General features: G+C 37.7%; 1 protein-coding gene across 3 annotated transcripts in view; it reads left to right on the top strand.

Annotated features, from left to right (window-relative positions):
* GRAMD2B (GRAM domain containing 2B) overlaps window positions 1-22,181 on the top strand; it is a 45,978-nt gene extending 23,797 nt beyond the window's left edge. For 2 of the 3 annotated variants that reach the window (XM_008492548.2, XM_030467897.1), the window contains exons 2-14: window positions 3,357-3,479; window positions 5,476-5,563; window positions 5,869-5,935; window positions 6,876-6,979; window positions 10,953-11,048; window positions 12,030-12,101; window positions 12,220-12,300; window positions 12,959-13,070; window positions 14,657-14,779; window positions 14,958-15,045; window positions 15,523-15,621; window positions 17,327-17,420; window positions 20,994-22,181. In XM_008492548.2, coding sequence (XP_008490770.1) covers window positions 3,357-3,479; window positions 5,476-5,563; window positions 5,869-5,935; window positions 6,876-6,979; window positions 10,953-11,048; window positions 12,030-12,101; window positions 12,220-12,300; window positions 12,959-13,070; window positions 14,657-14,779; window positions 14,958-15,045; window positions 15,523-15,621; window positions 17,327-17,420; window positions 20,994-21,035 — 1,189 coding nt within the window. In that variant the 3' untranslated portion in view covers window positions 21,036-22,181. The remainder of the gene's footprint in view (window positions 1-3,356; window positions 3,480-5,475; window positions 5,564-5,868; window positions 5,936-6,875; window positions 6,980-10,952; window positions 11,049-12,029; window positions 12,102-12,219; window positions 12,301-12,958; window positions 13,071-14,656; window positions 14,780-14,957; window positions 15,046-15,522; window positions 15,622-17,326; window positions 17,421-20,993) is intronic. The other variant, XM_030467898.1, reaches the window with a different exon arrangement.
* The last annotated feature ends 460 nt before the right edge of the window (window positions 22,182-22,641 follow it).

The following is a 22,641-nucleotide window of genomic DNA, read 5'->3' as shown; positions in this document are numbered from 1 at the left end:
AAATCTCTTCATCCTGCTTGCTCTCCTGTGTTTTAAAGCCTACCTGTCTGTCATCTTCATTTGGCGTCCAGAAATGTTTGAGTCTCTCACTTTAGCTTTTAGCTTCTATAAGAATAACCAATTCCTTTACCTGAATAGACTCTTGTCTGGGAATAAGTATGGTTATAAATATACTATCTCTTAGTATTTGAGCCTTTCACTTTACTTTGATTCTTCTGTGAAAAAATTTTGGTCTGCAAACAGTTACCCAATAGAACCAAAATAAACAGAATGTCATTGTATTTGTGAGGGATATTTCCACTTATCTTATACCAAGTATGGTTGTGGACAGTAGCAAAGAAATTACTCCACACTCTTGGTTGATAGTTTGCAACAGCACACCAGCATAACTGCTGTTGCAAAATTGATCTTTTTTGTATAAAAGAAGCAAAGAAGGATAAACAGGACTTCTAAGGTAACATGATGATCCAATATGTATGTTCCATCCACAAAGATAATGTTGCAGCAGTGGTGGCTTATGTTCATCCCAAGGGAAATAATGGTTTGGCTAAAGTTTTGCAAACAATTGAAAGTTGTAGCTAACATCTCTCATAATCTGCAGGTTTTCAGACATGGAGACTTGTTTATCTCAAGTTATTGTGGCTTCTGAACTTTTTAGACCTGTTAACTGTGTGGACTGGGTACAGTAGATCTCCTTTGGGGCTGATCTGAAAAAAGCTTTGTGGAAAGGTTTGTGTGTTGTGGGGAATTAAAAATGGTAACAATGGTGGAGTTCTGGAGTTTTGATATCTCTTACATATGCCTGAGAAATGTTCATATCTGGTAAGACTACAGTGGCTTTGTCAAGGAAAATGGTTGTTCTTTGAAGCTCATTTTCCAAACTGTGGTTTATTTGCATGTCTCTCTCACATTATTTCTGTTCAGTGCTTTTTATTCACAATTTTGAAGTGAACAGGAGAAAAGTTTATGTTCTTGATTACTATCTTTATTTTTTTTCTTCTTAAAAAATGCTCATAAGTACAACAGCATAATTTTCACAGGAAGTGTGAGTTTTTCAGGTCATGGAGAAGATTAGTGCCAAACAAAAAAAACCTTTTGAAATTGAAAAAACTTTCTATAGTATGAGGAGCTTGATACACCTGTCAAAGTTTTTGTTTCACAGAAACTATTCAAATCAGATGAGATGAAGTTCCTCAGACTTAAAATGCATGGATGAATCACAGAATTATTGAGGATGGAAATGACCTCTGAGATCATCAGGTCCATGCTTTGCCCCAATGCTTGCAAATACAATTTATTAAAAGCAAGTATTCCTAAAAGTTGCAGTATCACTTTGTTTTTGAAGTGCACTTGATCTTATTGGGTTTTTTGTCCATGGATTGCTGACTTTTGTGCTCTTTTTATAAAGCATTTATGAATTATGACTCTCACACAAAAATGTAAGGAGTGCTTTAATTTGCTTGTGACTTGATAAAGAACATTGTACTAATTACATTTGTGATCTTTCCTTCTCCAGACATTCAACTGAGAATCTTCTGCAGAATATTAAGCAGACCTACTAGGTACTTAGCTGCTGTGTGGAGCTATAGTTATCAGAAGTGTGAGGACAAATTCTTACTTAGTTTTTCATTCTATGAAGAGGTCATAGAGGTGGTGGGGTAAAGGATGGACATAGCAAGCTAGTAGGAATTCACCTGATTGTTGCTGTCAGCTGTGTATGTTAAATGGGTGATTCTCCTGATGTTTTGGGGGTTTGGGGAAACTCTTACAACATTTGGGTGCATTCACCCTGTTCTTAGCTGCAGAAGAGGATGGTGGAGGAGTAAACAGCAGGAGGTAGCTCAGCATTTCCACGTGCAGTAGTTAGGAAGGTTAGTGTGTTGAGATGCCCTAGCTCTCCACCATCTGAAAGCAACTAGAGAGAATGATTTCAGACACTAGAGGTTCAGGAATAGTAGTGGCTAATAGGGAAGACAGGATAGAATGGGCTTATAGGTTTAAGTGCAAAGTAGGGATTTAATTCATGGGTGGGAGAAAAGGGAATATGAGAAGTAAGTAGCAGTGGTTAAGAGTAATAAAATGTCTAACTATGCTGGCAGGTGTAACTGAAGACAAAAACCTATTTCAATAGGTATTTTTGAAACAAATTTGTAGTACAGAAGTGTCATGCATGATACAGGGTGTTCTGATGAATCAACAGCATTGCTGCATAAGAACAGAAGGCTTTCTAACTCAATGATGGACACAAGTCAGGCTCCAGACTCTAGCAACTATATCTTTAAATTGTGCAGTGTCACATGGTCTTATTCACTTGGGAATTTCCATGCTGTGCTGCTCTTTTGAAATGCAGGTGTGATTGAAGCTGACAATTTTACCTCACCCCAATCCTCTACACAGGGGTATCTGGTGTTCTCTGGTCTTCCTTGAAACCCAAGAGTTTGGGGAACAGGAAAAATAGTAGCAAGACTAGGACGAAGACATTTCCAGGATTTGCAGACTTGGAATACAAGCTCCGTTACACTTGTGAGAACACCCTGGCTTTGCAGTTCTCTCTGTGTAAAATCTCAAACCACTTAAAACAGAATATTTGGGTTTTTGAGTAAAAGATTGGGATTCCACTTAAACCCTTCAAATTGTCCATTTAATTTTACTTTATAAATAAAAGCTGATGCCTTGTGCAGCACTGATCCAAGATTAAAGCAATGGAGAAATACTTTGGTTTTTTCTTCATTTAATTTATTACTGCTGTAACCTTTTACAGCATACACAAGGTATGATTTAGTGCATCTATGGTGTGGAGTGCTAAGGGCTGAGGAAGGATTAAATAAGGGAATAGATGCAGTATGTAAATGTAAGATCCCTTGAGAATAAGTCCCAGTACCAGTAAGGCAAAATAATGTGTCTTTTGTCCTGTGACATAACCTGTAGTAGGTACTGTCATGCAAGATGTTTTTCTCCCAACTTGCCAATCAATTTCATTTCCATTAGTCATCAGGTTTTGAGTACTGAATGTATTTTTCCTAACAAAACATTCTCTTTGGAACAGAAGCTAGAGCTACAAATTTTATGAGCTCTGGAAATACTCGTGGCAGTATTTCAGTTTTCTTCTCTTCATTGCTGAAATCCCAGTTCTGCAATCCAGAATACCATTCAGATGTATCATACCGTCGATTCAGTAGATGATGATTTTTCAGGACCTTAGTATAAAAGATATGTCATAATTTTATTGTTTAATATGTTCTGTATTGCCAACGTTGCAGTGGCATTTGACATTGGTATGAATCCTGCAATACACATTTCTGATATTTCTGTCTCTTATTCTTTCTCTTTTTTTTTTTTTCTTTCACCCTCTGCAGTTCAGATGGAGAAAATGGAACAGATGAAAAAAGAAAGGCAGGAAAGTCACCTACTGGATTGCCTCAGACCCCTACCAGTGAAATGGAGTATTTTGATGACCGGAAAAAAGTTGACATTGCGAGGTAATGTCAGAAATGCTGTCAGTTTTCTTCTAGTTAGATAATAAGAATGGTTACAGCCCATTCAATATGCTGAGTAGCACGATTTATCAGACAACAATAATCACAATAGTAACCACAGTGGTAGTGGACTAAAGATTGCACTTGATGATCTTGGAGGTCCTTTCCTAGCCAGATGATTCTGTGATTCTGTGAACAGCTGTGGGTTAGGTTGCACACTATACACATAAACAGGAATCAGAGCCACATTCCAGGAGCTGCTGTGTTTTACCCACCACAAAGTAGTCACAGTAGTGGTAATTTAGACTTTGGACTGACTTAGCTTCCCTGTTGTAGGAAAAAATTCATTTGCACTCTTTGACATCACTGCTAGTTTCATCCCTTTCCCAGACAAGTTGACAGGCAGTCAGACTGAGCTCCAGTTTGACTCCTAGGCTGTTCCCAGAACACTTTCCAGGTGAAATACTGGTTGTCTCAGTGGTAAAGCTATAACAAAAGTTTTGATTTGGGACTTTGTTCTGTATATTGCATCAGATTATTGTAATGCCTCTGCATTATTATCCTTTTCACTTTGTCAATTGAGCAGCCAATGCAGAAGTCAGCAATAACAAGGCACATATTAAAAAAAAACCATAATTTATTGAAGCATCTTTGAGGAGAAGATACTGAAGAAATATGTGATTTTTTTTGAAAGTTCTCCTTCCAGTCTCACCTCTCACATACAATGTAACTGACTGTATGCTAGTGAGAGACTGGTTTAAATTCTAAGACTCACTGATCATTTCGGTTTGACCTATACTTTTTAGACTTAAAAAGACATGTACATGTGTTTTAGAGTTTTCTTCTGTGAGGGAACCCCTGAGATATGCAGCCAGTTCCCCTGCTTTCTTTGTCACTTGTGCTGTACAATCTCTTTCCTAAATCCAACTATATCTCTATTATACTTAGGAGTTGTCTTCCTCTCACCATTACAGTTCTTTACTGGACATCTGAACTTTTAGGAAAGCAAAGATGACTTACTGTGCAAGATAGGTGCACTGAATTGAAATATTTGTAACACATTTCTTTCCCTTTTGAAAGAGCATCATTCAGTGTAGGAACTGTGTGTTGTGATTTGTATTTGTTTTTAGTCTGCATTTGAGTGTCACTAAAAAAGAGCTAGCTCATTTTTACAACTTAACCTCATTTTTACACTATTGTTCTGTGCTAAATAGCTTTCAGGGGTAATGTTTTTCTCTTCCTAATTTATGAAACACTCTTATCCCACCTGTTTTTCCGAACAGTCCATGCCATCAATTTCTCCTATATAAAACAAACAAAACTTGCTTTGCTGGCCATCTGCAGTGATTTTCTTCTGTCCTTGTTCTCCTCTAATGATGCTGGGGTTTTGGTTGGTTTTCTTTTTCCAATATGACTGGCTAGAGCTGTGCTTACTTCACAATTCTAATTTTCAATTCCATTTAATCTCTGGGTTATGCTTTCTTCATGATGACTGCACTGTAACAGGTCACTGACATCCTCTGATTTGTGCACTTGTTTCTTCTCAGTGCACTTTCCAAATGATCTTACATTTTGTAGTACAAGTCATGGCTTTCAGTACACCATCTTGCACTCTCAGCTACTAAGTTCTAGTTTCTCTTGCATTAGTAAATAACATGCCTAGTATTAGTATTTCACTTTTTGTCCAGAAGAAAATTAAGATGGAGCTAAGCACTGCTAGAAATTTTTACAAGTTAATGAATTTTTAAACTTTTTTAAACTTCACTTAAAATAACTTAATAATTTAGGATATTCCTTCTAAATTAAGGAAAGACCTTTGGTGAGGGCTAGTATGGTTTAAAAATAAGATATACTCTTTATTGCTGCATAAGCCTTGACAAATCAGGTAATAGTTATTAAAGGATTAATATGTTTCATGGAAAAACACATCCAGTTGATAATTTACTAAGACTAATTACCTGAAACCTATATTATACGGAATGTCTTTATTAATCTTCAGAACAAAGAGCAGCACAGATAGTCCACTCCTGACAATGGATATCAAGAGTGACTCCAAGATTGAAAGGAAAAAACGTGCCTCAAATCAGGTAGGACAGAGACTTGTTTATTTATAGTAAGAATAAATACATAACTACTGTGAGAGCCCCCATGTTTAGCAATATTCCAGTTCATGGTTGTATAATAACTTAGATTGCTTTTTCATCAGTGTGTTAAGAGACTGAGTAAAGCAGGATACAGACTTGATAATCTCATAGCAAAAATGAGGATTTGTTTTAAAACACTTGGACAAAATGAGAAGGTACTGGGAAGACAGGAAGTTGAACAAGTCACTTGATTGTAAGAATATCTAATAAGGCATGTGTCTCTGGGTGTGGGGCTTTTTGTTTTTTAGCTGAAGGCAAATGCACACTTTCATAAGCTGTTTCTAGATGTTCCCATTGATGAGCCACTGAAACAAAGTAAGTATTAACCCCCTTGTCCTTGCTGGCTGTGGATCTAAGACAGTGTTGTTACCTGACAACTTCGGTGATATAGAGGAGGGCCTCCCTGAATTTTAAAAAGTTAAACTGCAGCTGCCTAGATCTGCAAGACTTCCCTCTGCATGCAGTGGGTGTTTTTGTTGTAATCTTGCAGACTAAATCTTCAGATATTGGGCAATCTTTAGGAGCTATAGCCTGCTTTGCACTACCTTGCAGAGTAATCTGGAGTCACATTTTTTGGTACTGAAGCTCTATTCCTAAAGGCAGTACTTAATTGAGATCACACTGGTAAAGTGACTAGCTTAGATTTTTGCTGTTGTTAATGCTTTAAAATTCAAAAGCACTGCTAGAAGGACTTAAAATGTTTAAAGATTGTGTTCTCTCTGGTAGTTGTAACACCCAAAGTCTTCATAGGCATTAGTAACAAATTTTTCTTGAATATAAGGAAAGCAGTTTGAGTGAGAAATGGTTTGCTCAGTGGTGGTGAAATAAAAGCAGTATTATTTTATATGTGTTATATGGTTGTTAGTAATTCAAACAGCTGCTGTAGCGGTAAACACTTAAAGCTAAAACCTTTCATTAATCAAGTAAGTAAGTATATTTACAAGACATGGTTACTTGAAAGCTAGTAAAAAACGTTTATAGGAAGCTAGGTGGTACTGTCTCAAAAAGTATTCTTGGCTTTTCAAAGCTATTTGCATGTTATGTCTTTCAGTCCTTGAGATATTCTGAGCCTAAACTTAAGCCTGTGAAATCTTCAGAGCTTGTCAGTATTAGTTGAATTTACCAAATATTTCAAGGTTTCATAATGTTTATCAACCAGTATAAACCCAAGCATATTATGGCTTTGAAAAAAGAGCAAAACAAAAGCCAGTTGATAACAGCTGTCTTAGGATTATGGAGTATATGTTTGTTTCAGGTTTTACCTGTGCTCTGCAGAAAGAGATTCTGTACCAAGGAAAGTTATTCCTTTCTGAAAATTGGATTTGCTTTCATTCCAAGGTTTTTGGTAAAGACACTAAGGTTAGTAAAATATGTATATACAGAACAGTAAGTAATGCTATTCTTTAACAATTTATTCATTACCAGAAGTTCACATTGTTATGCAAGGCACGAGTACTTATAATACTTTTATTGCAGTCACTGTTTAGAAAAAGCCTGAAAGTCACTTTAGAACTGCAGCATTGTGATTGTTAAAGATCAGGTCTGTCTCTTAAGTATTTCCTGTCCAAAAAAAATGTAGGTGAGAGGAAAGGATCTGAGATGTAGTAGGTAGGACAGTTCCAAACCCATATAGCACAAACTGTACAAAATATCTGTCTCAGGGTAGTGGAAAAGATGAAGAGGAGGGAAAGCCAGAAAGAAGGACTACAGGGCTGTAGTTGGGGAACTGGAGGAAAGGAACAAGCCTATTAAGACAAACAAAGAACATGAACTAAAGCAGACTTATGAGTCAAGTAGCAAAGATCTTTGAGGGATTCCTCTACCATTCTCATGTAAACAGAGAATGAGGAAAGAAAAAACATTTTGCTAAGTTTTTACTTGTGAGCTGGTAGTAAGAGCAGAAGTGGAACATGAACAGTTAGGAGGATCCTCATTTACTCTTTCTTGGTACAGATATGACCCACCTAAGGCTTGGGCTCTCTGTGGTGAATTATATGCATAGGACTAAAAACAAACCCTTTCTGAAAAGATTTGTGCTCTGGTTCTATTGATTTGGGGGTTTGGAAGTGGTTTTCTTGGTTTACATAAAGTCTGCTTTGTTTATAAACTTCTATGGGGAAACAGCTTGATTTGCTGTGGGGATTTCTTTGGCTACTTTCCTGAGTACTTTATTAAACCAGGGTCGTGGTTAGATGCAGACCTTTAGTCAGTGAACTGGATACTGAAACGGTTCAGGAGTTGACAGTATCTCATTTTTCTGATGTCACCCATTTTGATGTACCATGATCTATCTTTGAAGTGACTTTTAAGTAGGTGGAAGACATTTAAAGAACACTTAAAATTATTAACAACATGTGGTTCATAGTCACCTTACAGCTTATTGTGTATTACTGCTTGGCCCAAGAAACTGAGTTATTGTTAATTCTTAGTTAATAGATTCTATTAGTCATAGACTGTACATTAATGCAGATGGTAACTCAGTAAAGCTATGTGGTACAGACAGGTAAATCAGAATTAACAAATGGTTGGATACTGACATTCATGATCAGTAACAGCTACACTGACAATTAATCTCATTAAAGTCAAAGCTGCTGTACTTGAATCTCCTGTTCATCACGAGCAATTGTGACTGCTTCAAACTTCAGGACATCTTTCTGAATCCAAGCTAAGATAAATGTGTAGAAAAATCTAGAACTATACCAACTAGACTAAAAAGACGTGGGAAAGAAAGATGCAGAATTATAATGATGTAGTACTAAGAAATTATCTTTGTCAACAGGGTTTTAAATGCAGAAATACATACACATTTATGTTTATGATAAAAAGTGGATAGATATTACAAGATAGGGTGGAGTGGACAGTATCTGCAAATGTAGTCATAATGATAGTCCAGATTATTCAATTCTAAGTCATTGTTTTCAGAACCTATTGAAGGGGAAATGACAGAATCTATTGAAGGGGAAATGAAGGAAGAAGGGGACAGGCCTGATCATTTACTTCCAGCTGGCATCCCTCTACCACTGTATCGCACATTTAAAGCTTTTTTTCAATCAGATAAAGCAAGCACAAGCTTTTAGGGATACTATCAACAAAACAAAAAACAAAACAAAAAAAAAGGAAAACGGGAATATCAAGACTGTCATGGAAGAGGGAGAAGGAAATTCAGCTTTACGGAACAGGAACCTTTTACCATTCAGATGCAGCATCAAAGTTTCCAAGACAAAAAATGTTATTGATTACAGCTTAAAATACAATTTAAGTATAGTGATGAAGTGTTTTGTTCTGTGAAATAGCAGATCTGCATATTCTAAGCAATTTTTCAATATGAATTCTTCGCTCTGCATAATTTTTTTATTGCAAGCCATGCAAGTCAGGAGATTTGAATCTGCAATGTAAAGACCGTGCTTATTTAGAAGTAAAAGATTGCTTCTGCAGGACTGAATAGACCTTGGAAGATTTTAGTTTCTTTACAAGTAGTTCTGTTTTGGGTATATTTGTTGGAATTGAGTCTTCCCTGGAGCTAAATATTGTCTTCTGTATTTTAGTTGCTTTCCAAGTTGCCTGCAGGTACATTTGTTTCCTAAAATAATTATTACTCCACATAGAATTTAGGTACTTTGCAGTGATTTTATCATTTTAATCTAATGCTGAGATAACAGTGCTGTAAACCAGTACTTAATCCCACTTAAGTACACTTTAGTCTTGGTTACAGTAATGTTATCCATCAAAATAGCATGCAGTAGAATGCCATTAGCATCTCTGATTTAAGGTTCTTTGAGGTGAACTAAACCAATTAGAAGAAGTCTGAGATGGTTTTTTTAATCATTAGTATTAGCAGGATTTCAGCTGGAAAATCTGGTTTGGCTTTGTTTTGTTTTGTTGCTTCATTATTTATTTTTTAAAAAAAAACGAGATGCAGGTTCTCAGATGACTACCTGAGGATTCTGGGTTTTCCCTCAAACACATATTGTAGCTGCTCCCTTCTCACCACTCACAGAAAAAGCTTTTTTGAGAAGTGTTGCAAAAACTTTGATACATATCCAGTTTAAGAAGAAACTTTGCAGTGGAGGACCTTTTTAATTATCCATTTTCAGAATACTTGGCTTCAGAAGTAGGGCAAGTAGAAATATTTTTAAAATCAATAGAACAAATGATGACCAGATTTGTGGATTCTTAGGCCTGGCCTGGGACCAAGAATAACTAAGATTACATGCTTTGCATTGGGTTTGGTTTTTTCCTGCTAGAACACAAATAAAACTACCAACAAAAGAGTGAGTTTCTGTTCCTTAGATGACAAGCAGATACACAACTAGCCATTATTAAGCAGTCACTGGCAGTCTTGTACTGAGATACACAAATACATTTTTTGTTACTTGGATCAATTTTTCACTTCGTGACTTTGTGTTACTGTTCGAAACAAAAGTTAATAAGGTTTTATGAAACGTTGCACAGATTAACTTAATTCCCCTTCTACACTGGCATTTCTTTAATTCAGTGCTATGGTCACCATTGAACAATCGTTGGACACTTTTCCTTCCAAATTTCTGAGGTTGTTGTGACCGTGTGTGTCAAAAGGAATCTATAACAGAAGCTGTATCCTGATCATGTGTATCCAGGATTATTGCCTTATTCACTAAGCTCAAAGCTTTTGAACTGAAAGTCAAACCATCCTTTAATAGGGGATGTACAGGAAGGCCCCATGTAGAATATCTGAAGTTAAACACTCTGAAATTTAGCAGGCATTAACCTAGTGGACTTGGATATAAACACAGAGCAGGAAGGCAAGTTGAGAACTTTTCAGTGTAAATGTGGACAGCCTGGATGGCACACACCAGAATCAGTTTAAGTCACTGTTTGTGTGCATATTGACTCTTTCAACATCAGTGAAACTACAAGCTGTTTGCTCAGCTGCTTATTGCAAACTAAAGAATCTGTTAAGTGGTGAGAAGACTTTTATGCTCATTATTCAACAAGCCTCTCTGTCTGATATATGTTGAAATGTTTGGTTTCTAAACATAGAAGCCTAGCTTTTAGACTAGCTTGTTCTGCAGTTAACTAACCCTGTAGTCTTATAAGAGGCTGAAGGGATCAAGTAAGGTTGACACAAACTAGATCCTAGATTGCCATCTGACAAAAACACAAGTAAAACCAGTTAATAATAAGTAAAACTGTACCTGTTCCCCATGAAATATTCATAATCAGGAATGTAGTGTAGAAATCTGAGTGTTGAAGGTCCTGCTTACCACAGTTGGTAGGCTGGCTCCTTGTGAAAGAAAATGCAGACTTGTCTGTGCATATTGGGACTCTTAATACAACACTGATCTTCTTTCAGATTAGTATACCTGTGCTCTCTGTGACACTTTTGAAAAAAACCAAAACTGCCCTTCTTGTGCCAAATGCTTTGATCATAGCAACAGTCACAGACAGGGTAAGTACTGATAGAGGATGAAGCCATTGCACTCTACTTGCATCTTTTTCTTTTCTAATTTTTTTTCTTTTCTCCCTACTTGTTGGCAATGATATGAGGGATTCTTGAAGGTGCCTGGTGGCCACTTAAGTGGCTACAGGAATTGGTTGCATGTCAAGACCCTAGAGGATCTGAATTTTTAGGGAATGATTCTAGCTGCTTCTGCCTTCTCGCTTGAGACAGGCAAGGGCCATCTTTATTTGTCCTCCTAACTGCCTGTAGTTTTAATTTGGATCTTCAGTAATTACAGCTATGTAGGACTTGATGAGAAAATAAAAGAGATCTCTGGTTGCCACCTGCTTTCAATAATCTATCGTTGGCTATTCTCCAAGACTGCCATGTAGTGGCACTGGGGGAACTGAAGCACCTGGGTCAGGAAGCACATGCACAGAGGGTTACCTGACATATTGGCAGCTCTGACAATATTCTTTCTTTTACATCACCAGCAATACCTTAGATGCACAAAATATTGTTGGTTATAGTGAATCTTAGGAATAGAAATTGCATCAAGCAATAGAAAGTGTGATTATCCTAAGCGCAGCTTTAGAATCATCACATTTTCATTGCACAAATATATCTGGAAGAAGGAGTCTGTACAGAAAATGAGTTACAGTTTGGTTTTTTTCCCTAAAGAGTAGGTGAAACATAGTCTTATAGACTTTCAGACATACAAAGTCTTTTTTTAAGAAAAAAAAGAACAGATCTGGGATATGCTGTGGTTTCTGCAACAGAACATAGTAACTTTTACACATCTGCTCTGTGTTTCTTGTGATTAATGTCAAGTGATAGGCTTAGGAGGAGTGGAGTTTTTTCCTGCTGCATGAAGGTTCTTGAAAATGGTTACTGAACAGCAAAACCACCTGGCAGTTTTGTTTAGATAAAAGGAAGATTTTACTATATATATGCCTTTTCTCAAATAGTTTTGGAACTTTTGTTTTTCAGTACATGTTTGTCTCCTTACTCTCCAGAGATACCACCTACAAGCTATTAAAATCCATCTGTAGACATCTTGAGGTAAGTACTAATATGAGAGAAGATGGTATGTAGCTTTGTGTTCATTACTACTGCTTTCCTGCCTTTTAATGCTAGGTAGTTTCTGAGTGTGTTCCTTGTTACTGCTTCCTTTTTTCAGGATACAGGCATGGGCAACAGTCCAAATCCCTCTTCTGCAGAAAACAGTTTCAGGGCTGATCGTCCTACAAGTCTGCCCTTGGTAAATGGCTTAAATGTTTGTTCTTTTGTTGCATGGCACCTTTTGTTGCAAGTACTACTTAAAACGTCCAAGAAATGAAACTGGAGTAAATTATTATACCTGTTTCTAGAACTTGCATTGTGTCTTTAACAATAGGAACCACTGGGAATGATTGGCATGAGTGTAATTTGATTTTATCACAGGCAGTATATACATGTGTGCATATGCTTTGGATATATTCCAAGGTCTCTGTGCTCTAAATATCTCTCTCTACCAGGCAGGTTTCACTGAGCACACTACTGGCTTAGAGGTGTCTTACAGGAGTTTTTTCTAGTGTTTCTAGTTGCAGTCCTTCCTCTCACAGTTCAGACATCTGAAAGACTGTGCAATGATGAGACTCTAATTCTGGTAATGCCTGTCCTGGCGTTCTCAGTTGATCTAACTTAATAGTCTCTTTCTTTTGCACACAGGCTTAATTGCTTCACTTAAATGGAGGCAGAGAATGATGGGGATTATTTTTCTAACTTGATCTCAACATCTTGATATCAGAGATTGTTCCTGGCTAGACAGTTTTAAATCTGTAATTGTTAGTTCAGTTTCTAGGGGGTTGTCAGAGGTATTAAGGTTCTTTTGATTTAGAACAAGGCTGAGCTTTCTTGTAACTCCTTCTTCCCATTAGGATTTCAATGAAGACTATTCTGATCTGGATGGAATAGTGCAGCAGCGAAGACAGGAAATGGAAGAGTCCAGCAGCACAGGTTCACAAACCCCAGAGCTGGAATGCTTCCAAGGTGAGTGGATTCATGGAGCCCCAAGAAAATGAAGAGTTTGACTCTGGGTTTGCTTCTGTCATCCCTTTCTGATGTGGAATCTATGTTGTCCACAGTGCTGGAGAATTACATGAGTTTTAAGGTCTTCCTCAAAGCCTGAATAGTTGCATTTCCATTATTATATCCCTTTGCAATCCATATTCTGGCAATGACTTGTTCAGCATCAAATCTGATTTGTCAGTGCTGCCTGCAGCTGCAAACCCATACCTGTTCCCACATCTCCCATCAGTTATGCTAGCAAAGATACAATGTCAGAAATGTTCCTCCTTTAAAAAAGTAGTTCAAATCACAGTGTAACTTTTTTAAGCTATCCAAATAAGGTTCTGAACCATGGTGGGTTTTGGTTACCAAAAATCACGTTTTACATGTTTTTGTGATTTTGTTTTTAAATCCTCTTTCTATTCTTTTCTGTTATTAAAATAGGTGAAGATACTCTCCAAAGTTTCTTTTTCTTTTCTTAACACTACTGTTTGTAGTCTCCTGTGCCTCCAGCTCTTCACCTAATTAGAAGGAATGATGCATAGAAACTCACTGTACGTTAAGTTCATAGGTACAGCAGAACTTGTTTTATGTAGCACATGTTGAATGTCATTAGCAAGACCTAGGGCATTATTCTGCTGTACAATTAATATATATTAATAGATAATGTGTTGTGATGTGTGGTATTACTACAGGTTCCATCTTGTCTAGAAAAATTTGTACAAGAAACTTCTACCATTACTTTTGAATGTAATAGTATAATTTTAATAGTTTTCTGTCATGTTAGTTTTAATTAACTCATCTTTGTTTTGATGTGTCTTTTGTTCAGTGCTAAGGTTTGGGGCTATTTGCATAAGCCGGTCCTTGGAATTTACTGTGTTTGTATTTTTAGATGTTTGGTAGTTGTGAAGGAGTAACTAAATTGTAGTGTCATCTTATGCCACATGAATGTTTCTGAATGATGATTTAACTTGCTGTCTTACTTCCCTGTTGCTAATGACTACTTCAGACCTTTCCATTTTCCTTTTACACAATTAGAAAAACAATACCCAGTTAAAGAACCACCCTAGGAAATTCAGGGTGGATGGGATCACATCTGTCTCATGTGATTCTGTTTCTTGTGCTTCATTAGAGCAGTCCAGGGAGTGCAGCTAAAGCATGAACAAAACTGAGTGTGACTGGAATTTTCTGTCCCAGCATTTTAAAGAAATTGTCTGTGTTTAGATAACAAGGGAGCTATAATCTCCTTTTTAAAGTAATAATGCAGCATCTCCATTTGATGCTGCTATTAAAGTAGTTTGGAATCATTATTGTAGCATATGTAGTCTTTTTGAGGGATGACTTTTGTGTCTGTAATGTTTTTTGCCTAGAAATAGAATGATAACCTTCGAAGTTTGCACATGTTGCTATCTTCGCTGGTTTAAGGTAACTAAAACCAACTGCTGCTTTTTAGCCAAGTCCAGAATTGCACCTTTTAAAAACTTCCCTTACTCCCTCACTATCTTAAGCTATTAACAGCTTCCTTTAACTTCATATTTCAGCTTTACCAAAAATGTTGCTCTTGACAGATTATCATGTTATGGAGACAGAGACTCACTTGAAAGTTTCCAAGACTGAGGCAAAATCTGTCCGTTCAGATGCACACAGTAAGCGTGGACCTGACAGAAAAGCCCAAAATAGTCCTCGAAATGGTAAGTCAGCTAGCTCAGGTAGAGTTAGTTGGGATAAGTTTGCATAGTTACATCAGTTTGTGTAAATTGCAACATCTTTCTTTTTATCCTTCTGCTTGTATCTGTTGCATCCTTCAAAGCATTGTTTGCATGCTGTGGTCTGCTTTATGAAAGTAACACTTGGTTTATTTTCTCTCAGGCCATTCTGAAGCCTTCAGATTCTTACACAAAATGAAGTCACAGAATGTCTTATCTCTGAACCATGTGCTTATATTTTACGCAATTCTGTAAGTTAGCAATTAATACTAAGATTGTCAAACCAGTAGGATTTCCTTATGCTTACATGGAATAATATAATCTAAGATTCACTTGAGAAAAGGAAATTATTGTTAATTGTGGCCTTTATACTTTTCAAGAGTAAACGCGCTGAAGCAGACTTACTTAACAGGCCCTCACTTAGCAGATCCAAGGGTCTTTTGGCTCAGAAAATTATTAAAGAGTTTAACTACTTGTATTTTCACTTGACATGTCAATATTCTCAGGCTTAAGATATTCATAACTGTCTGAATGCCTGAGATAGGTATTCCCAAAGTGTTCCTAAGAGTGATATCTTTATTGTTCAACATTTTAGAAGTAGAAGTTTAAATTCCTTTTAACATTAGAGTTGTAAGGTGCCTCTAAAGTTGTTGGGTTTGTTGTTGTTGTTGTTATTATGACTGTTAGCAGTAGTAGTATTTTATATACCTTATTTTTCTTTTCTACAGTGTTTGTGTATTAATATTTTCTACCTTCTACATGAGATATAAAATCAGTGTCCTGGAGGAGCGTCTAATTTCCATCACATCCTTTGATTCACATCAGGAGTAAGATACACTCTAAAATTCTAGGGTTTTAAAATCTTTTTCCATTATTTACCATGCTCATTTATTTTCTTCAGAAGCCAGTGTGATACTGTGTTGTGCCATTGTGATGTCTGTGTTCTGTAGTTCCTTTATCTGTACTACTCTCATCTAACAGCCACACATTTAAGACTTTTAGTATGAATGTAATATATCATGATTTACAACTGCCTCAGGACTGTTTCAGGTGGCTGTGAGTAACTTATATATATACTGCTGAAGTGAGCAGTTCCTTTCCAGAGCAATAATTCTGTGGAAAAGGTGTAACTTCAGTCTTAATGTCATTTATTAGCTTACAATGACAGAAGACACTTTATAATCTGTGGGCTTGTTTTCTAAACCTTTGGCCTGCCTGTATCCTCTTTAGAAACTGATATTTTGTCTTGCTAAAATAAAATTTAAAAACCAAACAAAAAAAAAATCACCACAATACACCACAAGAAGGTGTTCTTGGTATAGTGGAAGGGGCTGTAGTTCCATCCTGTCATGGGTGTCATTTTTCCCTGTGTATTTATTTTTTTAATTTCCATGTTTCATGGGTAGGAAATAGGCACATGTCAAATGGAGAGACAGTGCAAGGGTATGCACCACAGCAGTATTCCACTAAGTTTATGGGCTTCCTGCTTCTCTCTTAGGGCAGAAGGCACTTAACTGAATACTGCTGAGAATACTATTCGGTTTATTCAGCATTAAAGTTTGCGTTGACTCTTCTCCCCTTCTTACATATGATTTCTTTTTTAGTTGCTCTGAAAAACTTGGCTTTAAAAGTAATTCATAAATTTCATTACAAAACCTGCAGCCACATGCAGTGTGAGTGGGAATGCAGACAGCTGGAGAAGCATCACCTGAAAAATGCAGGCAGAGATAAAATTCCATCCAGAGTTGTACCCAGGCTGGCTGGAACTGTCTGCTGGTATTTCAAACCAGTATTCAAGTTCTTGAATAACAGGGCTACTTAATTCATCTTTCTTTGGTGACTAGTCTGTGATAAGCAGGTCACTCTGACAGTGCACTTGTGGTCACATTGAGCAGTGACCATGATGCTTAGGGTCCAGCTGTTCTCAGCTGTCCTCTGTGCAAGGCAGTAGGACTTGTGTGTGTGTGTGTGAGAAAACAGAGGTTCTTGATAAAAAAAAAGAATAGGCAGGAAGTAGTTCTTCACTTTCAACAAGCTTGCATTTGTATTTTTGCAAAAATGCAAGGAGAGGAGTAAACCTACCTCTACTAGTAGGCAATGTCAAAAAACATTTTTGTTTCAGCATTGTTTTTATTAGCAGAAAGGACACTATGTCCCTCTTCTGAAGCACTCTTACACAAGAAGGTCCTTTTTTCTGTTGTGTTATTCAAACAGTACAAGGATGATCTGGTGTGCACTTCTACAGTGTCAAGGGGTTAGGCTTTTTGATTTCCTGCAAGTCACGGGATGTGGGAATCATATAACTTTTCAACTTATTTCCAGGGGAAATAGCTGTAAAGCTTTCCATCTTCAAATCTCTGGCAAATGATACCACATAGATTGTAGTCAAGAGTGCCAAAGTGACTTAGGCCTTTGTTTCTGTAAACAAGCACAGTTCACAGTGTCACTGTTGTCTTGACATCAGCATGTATCTCTCGGTTCTGTTTTCTTTTTCCTTTCTGTCACACTTAACTTCTTCATTCTGTTTGACAGACATCCAGTGCGCCAAGGTTTGGGATCTCATCTGCAAATTAATGCTGATGCCCTTTGTGATGAGTTAACTGCTAATATTATAAAATTGGAAAAGGTAACTTCCTATGACATAATACAAATGCTGATCCACTAATCAGGTTCTTTCTGAATTTCTATGGTCTGCTACTTTGAAAAGTGCCAAGTTTATTCCAAATCTGTTACCAGAAGCTGATGTGTTTTCCTTGACAAACATCTGGGCTTTGGACTGCAAATTAGCCCAAGTACAAGTACCAGTATATCTAAATGTTTTGCCTTGAGACCTAGAACCAGGAATACTGAGAAACTGGACGCCTCAGGGCTGACTATATGTCTTTTTACTCTTTTTTTTTGTTGTTGTTGCTCAACAAGACTAAAAATTCCAGACCTAACCTTTGTTACTGTATGATGACATTTTCTCTCTGGGGCTTTTATTTAAGTTGTTTGGGTTTTTTTTAATAAAAATCAATGCTGGCTTTCATATATAGTCAGCTTTGTCATCTGCCATGGCTGCAATCTGCCTGTTTCACTTGAGTAACACAAATGCTGCTGCATCAGTTGTGTATTTCCCTGCCCTTGACCTTTCTACCACTCTCTCATTGCAAACTAAATGTCTTTGCTGACTTAAATTGGAAACCTATGCAAAACAAGAGTAGGTGTGAGACTTCTGTTTCACTTTAGATGTTGCAGGGGGCTAACCTTGACCAGCAGACATTCACCCACCCTTCTTAACAGGGAGGGGTAAGAAAATAGGAAAAGCTCATGGGTCAAGACAAAGGCAAGGAGATTGCTTACCATTTACCACTGCAGGCAAAACAGACTTGACTTGGGGAAAATCAGTTTAATACAGTACCAATTTACATTGATGTATGAGAAGGAAGGGCAAATGATAGAACAACAGCTTTCCTCCTCCTGTACCAGACCCAACTTTACTCCTTTGTGCCTGATTCCTTGCTGTTCTCCCTGCTCTCCTGGTGGGACTGGTTGTGGGGCTACAATCAGTACATAATAATTTTCTCTCTGCTGCTCCTTTCTTCACCTGCTGTGGCATGGACTCATCCAAGGGCTGCATGGTTTTTTAGGAAATAACTCTCTGGTCTGGTACGGGCTCTTCGTGGGCTCCAGTGGGGGCATCTCTGTCATGGAGCTTCTCCTTATCAGGTTTTGATGTTCCTATTCCTGTTTCTCACCATCTTACTCTCCACCACTCTTTGGTGTTTTACCCATTTCTTAAATAACACTTTCCCAGAGGCTCCACTGTCTTGGGTGGGGAGCTCAGCTGTGCCCTGTGGTGGGTCCATTGGAAGCTGTTGAAACAACTGTGCCTGCATGGTGCAGCCCTTGGCCTCTTCCCACAGCAGCAGCCCCTGCACCCCCATGTCCCACCCCTGCCCCCAAACCTTGACAACTGCACCCAGTACATGTGTACGAAATGTTGCATTTTGGGAGCACATACATTGTGTAAGCCTGAAAAAAAAATTGGAGCCAGACAGAAGTTCTTGAATTCCTATGTCTTTAAGTCACATGGGGTATTTTTGCCTCTGTTTCTAAAACTGAAAGTATGCCAAAGTCTTTCAGCACCCTTTTTTTCCCAAATCAAGTTTCTCAAATAGCAAAAAGCTACCATTACATAATATCACTGTTTACCTGTGTGGCACAGGTCTTACAAAGATGGCAAAAAAGAGACTTCACCCCACATCTCCTCCCCCTTGGCTGTTGAAGTAATGCTGGCATAACCCCTCTGTAAGCTCTGGATAATAACAATATCAATGGAAGGGGAAAGTGCTGGCCAGATGCTTACCAGATACAATCTTTAGCCCAATTAGGTCATTTAAGAGGTTACTGCTTTCCAGCTGTCTAGGACAAGCTGACAAGATGGTTCATAGGAGACCTTTGCTGCATTCCAGTGGTAGGTCAGCCAGACAGCCCTTTGCAGCAGGGATAAGGCACTTTACCACTCCATCATGCAGTTGCTGCTTGGAGACACCATAAAAGGCAGTTGGATGGTCAGATCATTCAGCTATTCCCAGAGAAATCACCTAGAGTCTTAAGTCCTGTTTTTTTTTCAGTTAGTGTCTGGACCCTTTAAGTCTTATCTTGTATTTGCCAGATACTTGAGACAGTCAACTGCTGTGCATACAGGCTAAATGAGTATTGCCTTAGCTGCACATTGCCACATCCCAGTCTACCCTAAAAGAGGTGAGCAGTGGTTAGAACAGGATGTTTGATGCTACTCTTGCACTGCAAAAGTAGCAGAAATGTCATAGTTTTATGTTCTCTGACCAAAGTTATTGTAATTGCTTAACTGTTTAATATACCTTGGTGAAAAGTACTAGTACAGCTGCAGCTGAGTTTGGTAGCAAAAGCAGCATAAAGGCTCCAGTGTGACTTACTATCTATCCCCTCACTTCCTGTGTGATTGCAGCAATGAAATAGAGCATAGACATTATCTAGGTTAAAACTAAAGATTACTCTTCAGTTAAAAAAATGTTCACTACAAAAGGAGGTTGCAATGACTTTTTCATTATGACCTTGTGATTTTTACAAGCTCTATTTTATATTTAGAGCCAAGGAATTACCAAGCAGAATTGTGCTTTGGCATTGAAGTGTATTTAACAAGTTGCTAAAATGTACCATTTCTGTCAAACAATAAAAGTGTAAAATTGGGGGAGGAAAAACATGGCCTAAACTTACTCATTCTTTACTTTGTATAGTAGCTTGTGAAAAGGAAATTCCTGTTTATGTTAAGTGACTCCTATAAAGTAGGTGCTTCCTACTGTTTTCCCCAAAATTGTTCTTTTGAAAAAGGTGAGCATCTGGGCTATAAATCATAAGGTAGAACTAATAAGTGGCATCCTTGAACAGGGAGTCCAGTGGCTCCTCAGTGTCTGAAAGGAGCTGTGACTAAACCTGCTGTAGCCATTGACTGCTGGTTACTAAGGTAGAGAGCACATGGGTACCTTAGAACACTAAGGTAGAGTACCATGGGATGTGACCCACTCTATTCCCTGCTTTTTGCTTTTAAGGACAAGAAGATAAAAGGTGGGTGAATAAATAGACTGTGTAAAGTAGGTCTCTGCAAATCATCCTTGAGGATGTGGCTTGCTGGTATCACGTTCAATGTAAGCGAGAGAAGACAACCCACATTCAGTACACTAAATCTGGCAAATGGGACACAGCTTCTCATGCTTAGGACACCTTATTTTGATGTTCACGTATCACTGTCAGCTGTGTAGCTGAAGCTGTTACAAAACTGTGTGAATTATCCACTTAAATGTAAGAGCTGCAACTTTGAAGTCTGAGGCTGTTACTGTGTTTTGATGAACTTTAAAATAGTTTGGTTTCTTGTCCCTTTCTTCTCAACTCCAGATTTTTTTCCATCTTATTTTCTCACACCTAATAGGAGACAGAATCTATACAAGGGAATTGCAGGAGATACTCATAATACAACAGTTGGGTGTGCTGCTAGCTGTTCATAGCCAGTTGTTTCCTTTGACTAGTGCAAAAAGCATTTTACATAAATACCACAATATGAGTAGTTGTGACAAAATTAACATTGACACAGACAGTATATTGGAAAGTATGTCTTGATTTTTTTTTCTTTAATACTGTGTAACACTTTCTCCCAATTTATTTTCTCTCTTTTTCTAAGATACAGAACAACTTAAAAAAACTACTTGAAGATAGCGAATGAAACGTCAATGTTCTTGGACTACTTCAGACCTCATTCTTGAAAAACAGTTCCAAAGGAGCTCTGCTGGTCAGAGTTCAAAGTTCTTTATTTTCAGTCCAAGCCAAGCTTAAACTACTGTAAAGTACATGTCATAATGCAGAACATCAGTTTATTCTTGAGCATGTATCTCTATGTTTTGAAAACATACATATTTTGATCCACATGTATCTATGTTTTGAAAATAAGGGGATTTTGCCTTCACTATTTTGTGTGAATTAATGGATTTTATAGCCTGCTTGATTCTAGATTTGCTTATACCAGTGCAAACGTGGTGCAACTCCTTTTACCTCAGCATCTGCTTTCTGCCTATTGTCATTGAAGTCTAATGGGAAGCCTCAACTGAACTGTTGTTTGAATGAGCTGGTATTTGTCTTGGCTATGGTTATGGATTGGTGCAGTGCTCTTCATTTTCGTTTATTTGTGCCCTGACATCCCAAAGGTCAGGAATCAGACACCTATGTAAAGTTCTGAATGTTCTAGGTGTGCTCAATTCTCAGGTGCTGTAAAAAGGCTCAATTCCACTTCCTATAGCACTGCATCACCACTGAGTGTAAGTTTCTACACTACTGGGCATTCAATATCCATTCAAGTCAAGCTTGAAATATATATGGACTCATCAACTTACAGTCCAGTTGCTTATGAATAGCAGTATGGCTGTGACAACTTAGAACTGATGGCTTTTTTGTCCACTCATACAGTCTCTGGCCATTAAGTTAATCAATGTGAAGACCCTTAGTCAGCTTTCCTTGGAGTTGCCTGGGGTTTGGTTAGCTAGGCAAGTGCAATATGTGTTCCAGTTGAAGGAAATCTAATCTTGGTATGTGGCTCCAGGGGCCAGATATTTCCATATAATTGGAAATTGCAAATTAATGATGCAGTAATACAATCAGTAGAGTGAATGAAAAAGTGGACACTTGCTTTGTTAGATCATACTATTTTTTTTCACTGTGCCTAAGATAGGACAACTGGGGATTTTAGCTTTCTCATTTCTGTTAAGTTTTTAAAAAGCAACATTTAGGATGTAACAACTAGTATGTGGAACAGTGTTGTTTATAATATGCTATGCATTTTATAACCATTTCTGTGAAATGTACCTACTTTGTTTAAATAAACTTTTTTTAAAACAAGCGAATCAGTGCAATAATTTGGATTATGCCAGTTCCATCTGTCATTTTTAGTCAAACATGGTACTTGGGATCTGAGTAGGCTCACAGTACCTCACAGTACAAAGTTTTTGCAAAACCCAATACCCAAGAGCAAGGGAACTGCGTCCTGCTAATGTGTTTCTCCTTACTCAGGGTCTTCTCAGACTGCAACAGTGGGAGCCAATTTGGACACCAGAGTTGTGAGAAAATGTTAATAGTTTTCTCAGCTGGCTCCTCCTTGAAGGACGTTCAGAGGATCATTGATTCATGGTATGGTTTGGATTTAAGGGATCTTAAAGATTGTATAATTCCAACCACCCTGCATGGTCAGGGACACCTCCCACTGACCAGGCTCCTACAAGCCCCAATCAAACTGGCCCTGAACACTTCCAGGTATGGGGCAGAGTGGATATTTGATTGGG

This window comes from Calypte anna, chromosome Z, assembly GCF_003957555.1.
Source record: "Calypte anna isolate BGI_N300 chromosome Z, bCalAnn1_v1.p, whole genome shotgun sequence".
Lineage (NCBI taxonomy): Eukaryota > Metazoa > Chordata > Aves > Apodiformes > Trochilidae > Calypte > Calypte anna.
This window is presented reverse-complemented; position numbering and strand designations above follow the sequence as displayed.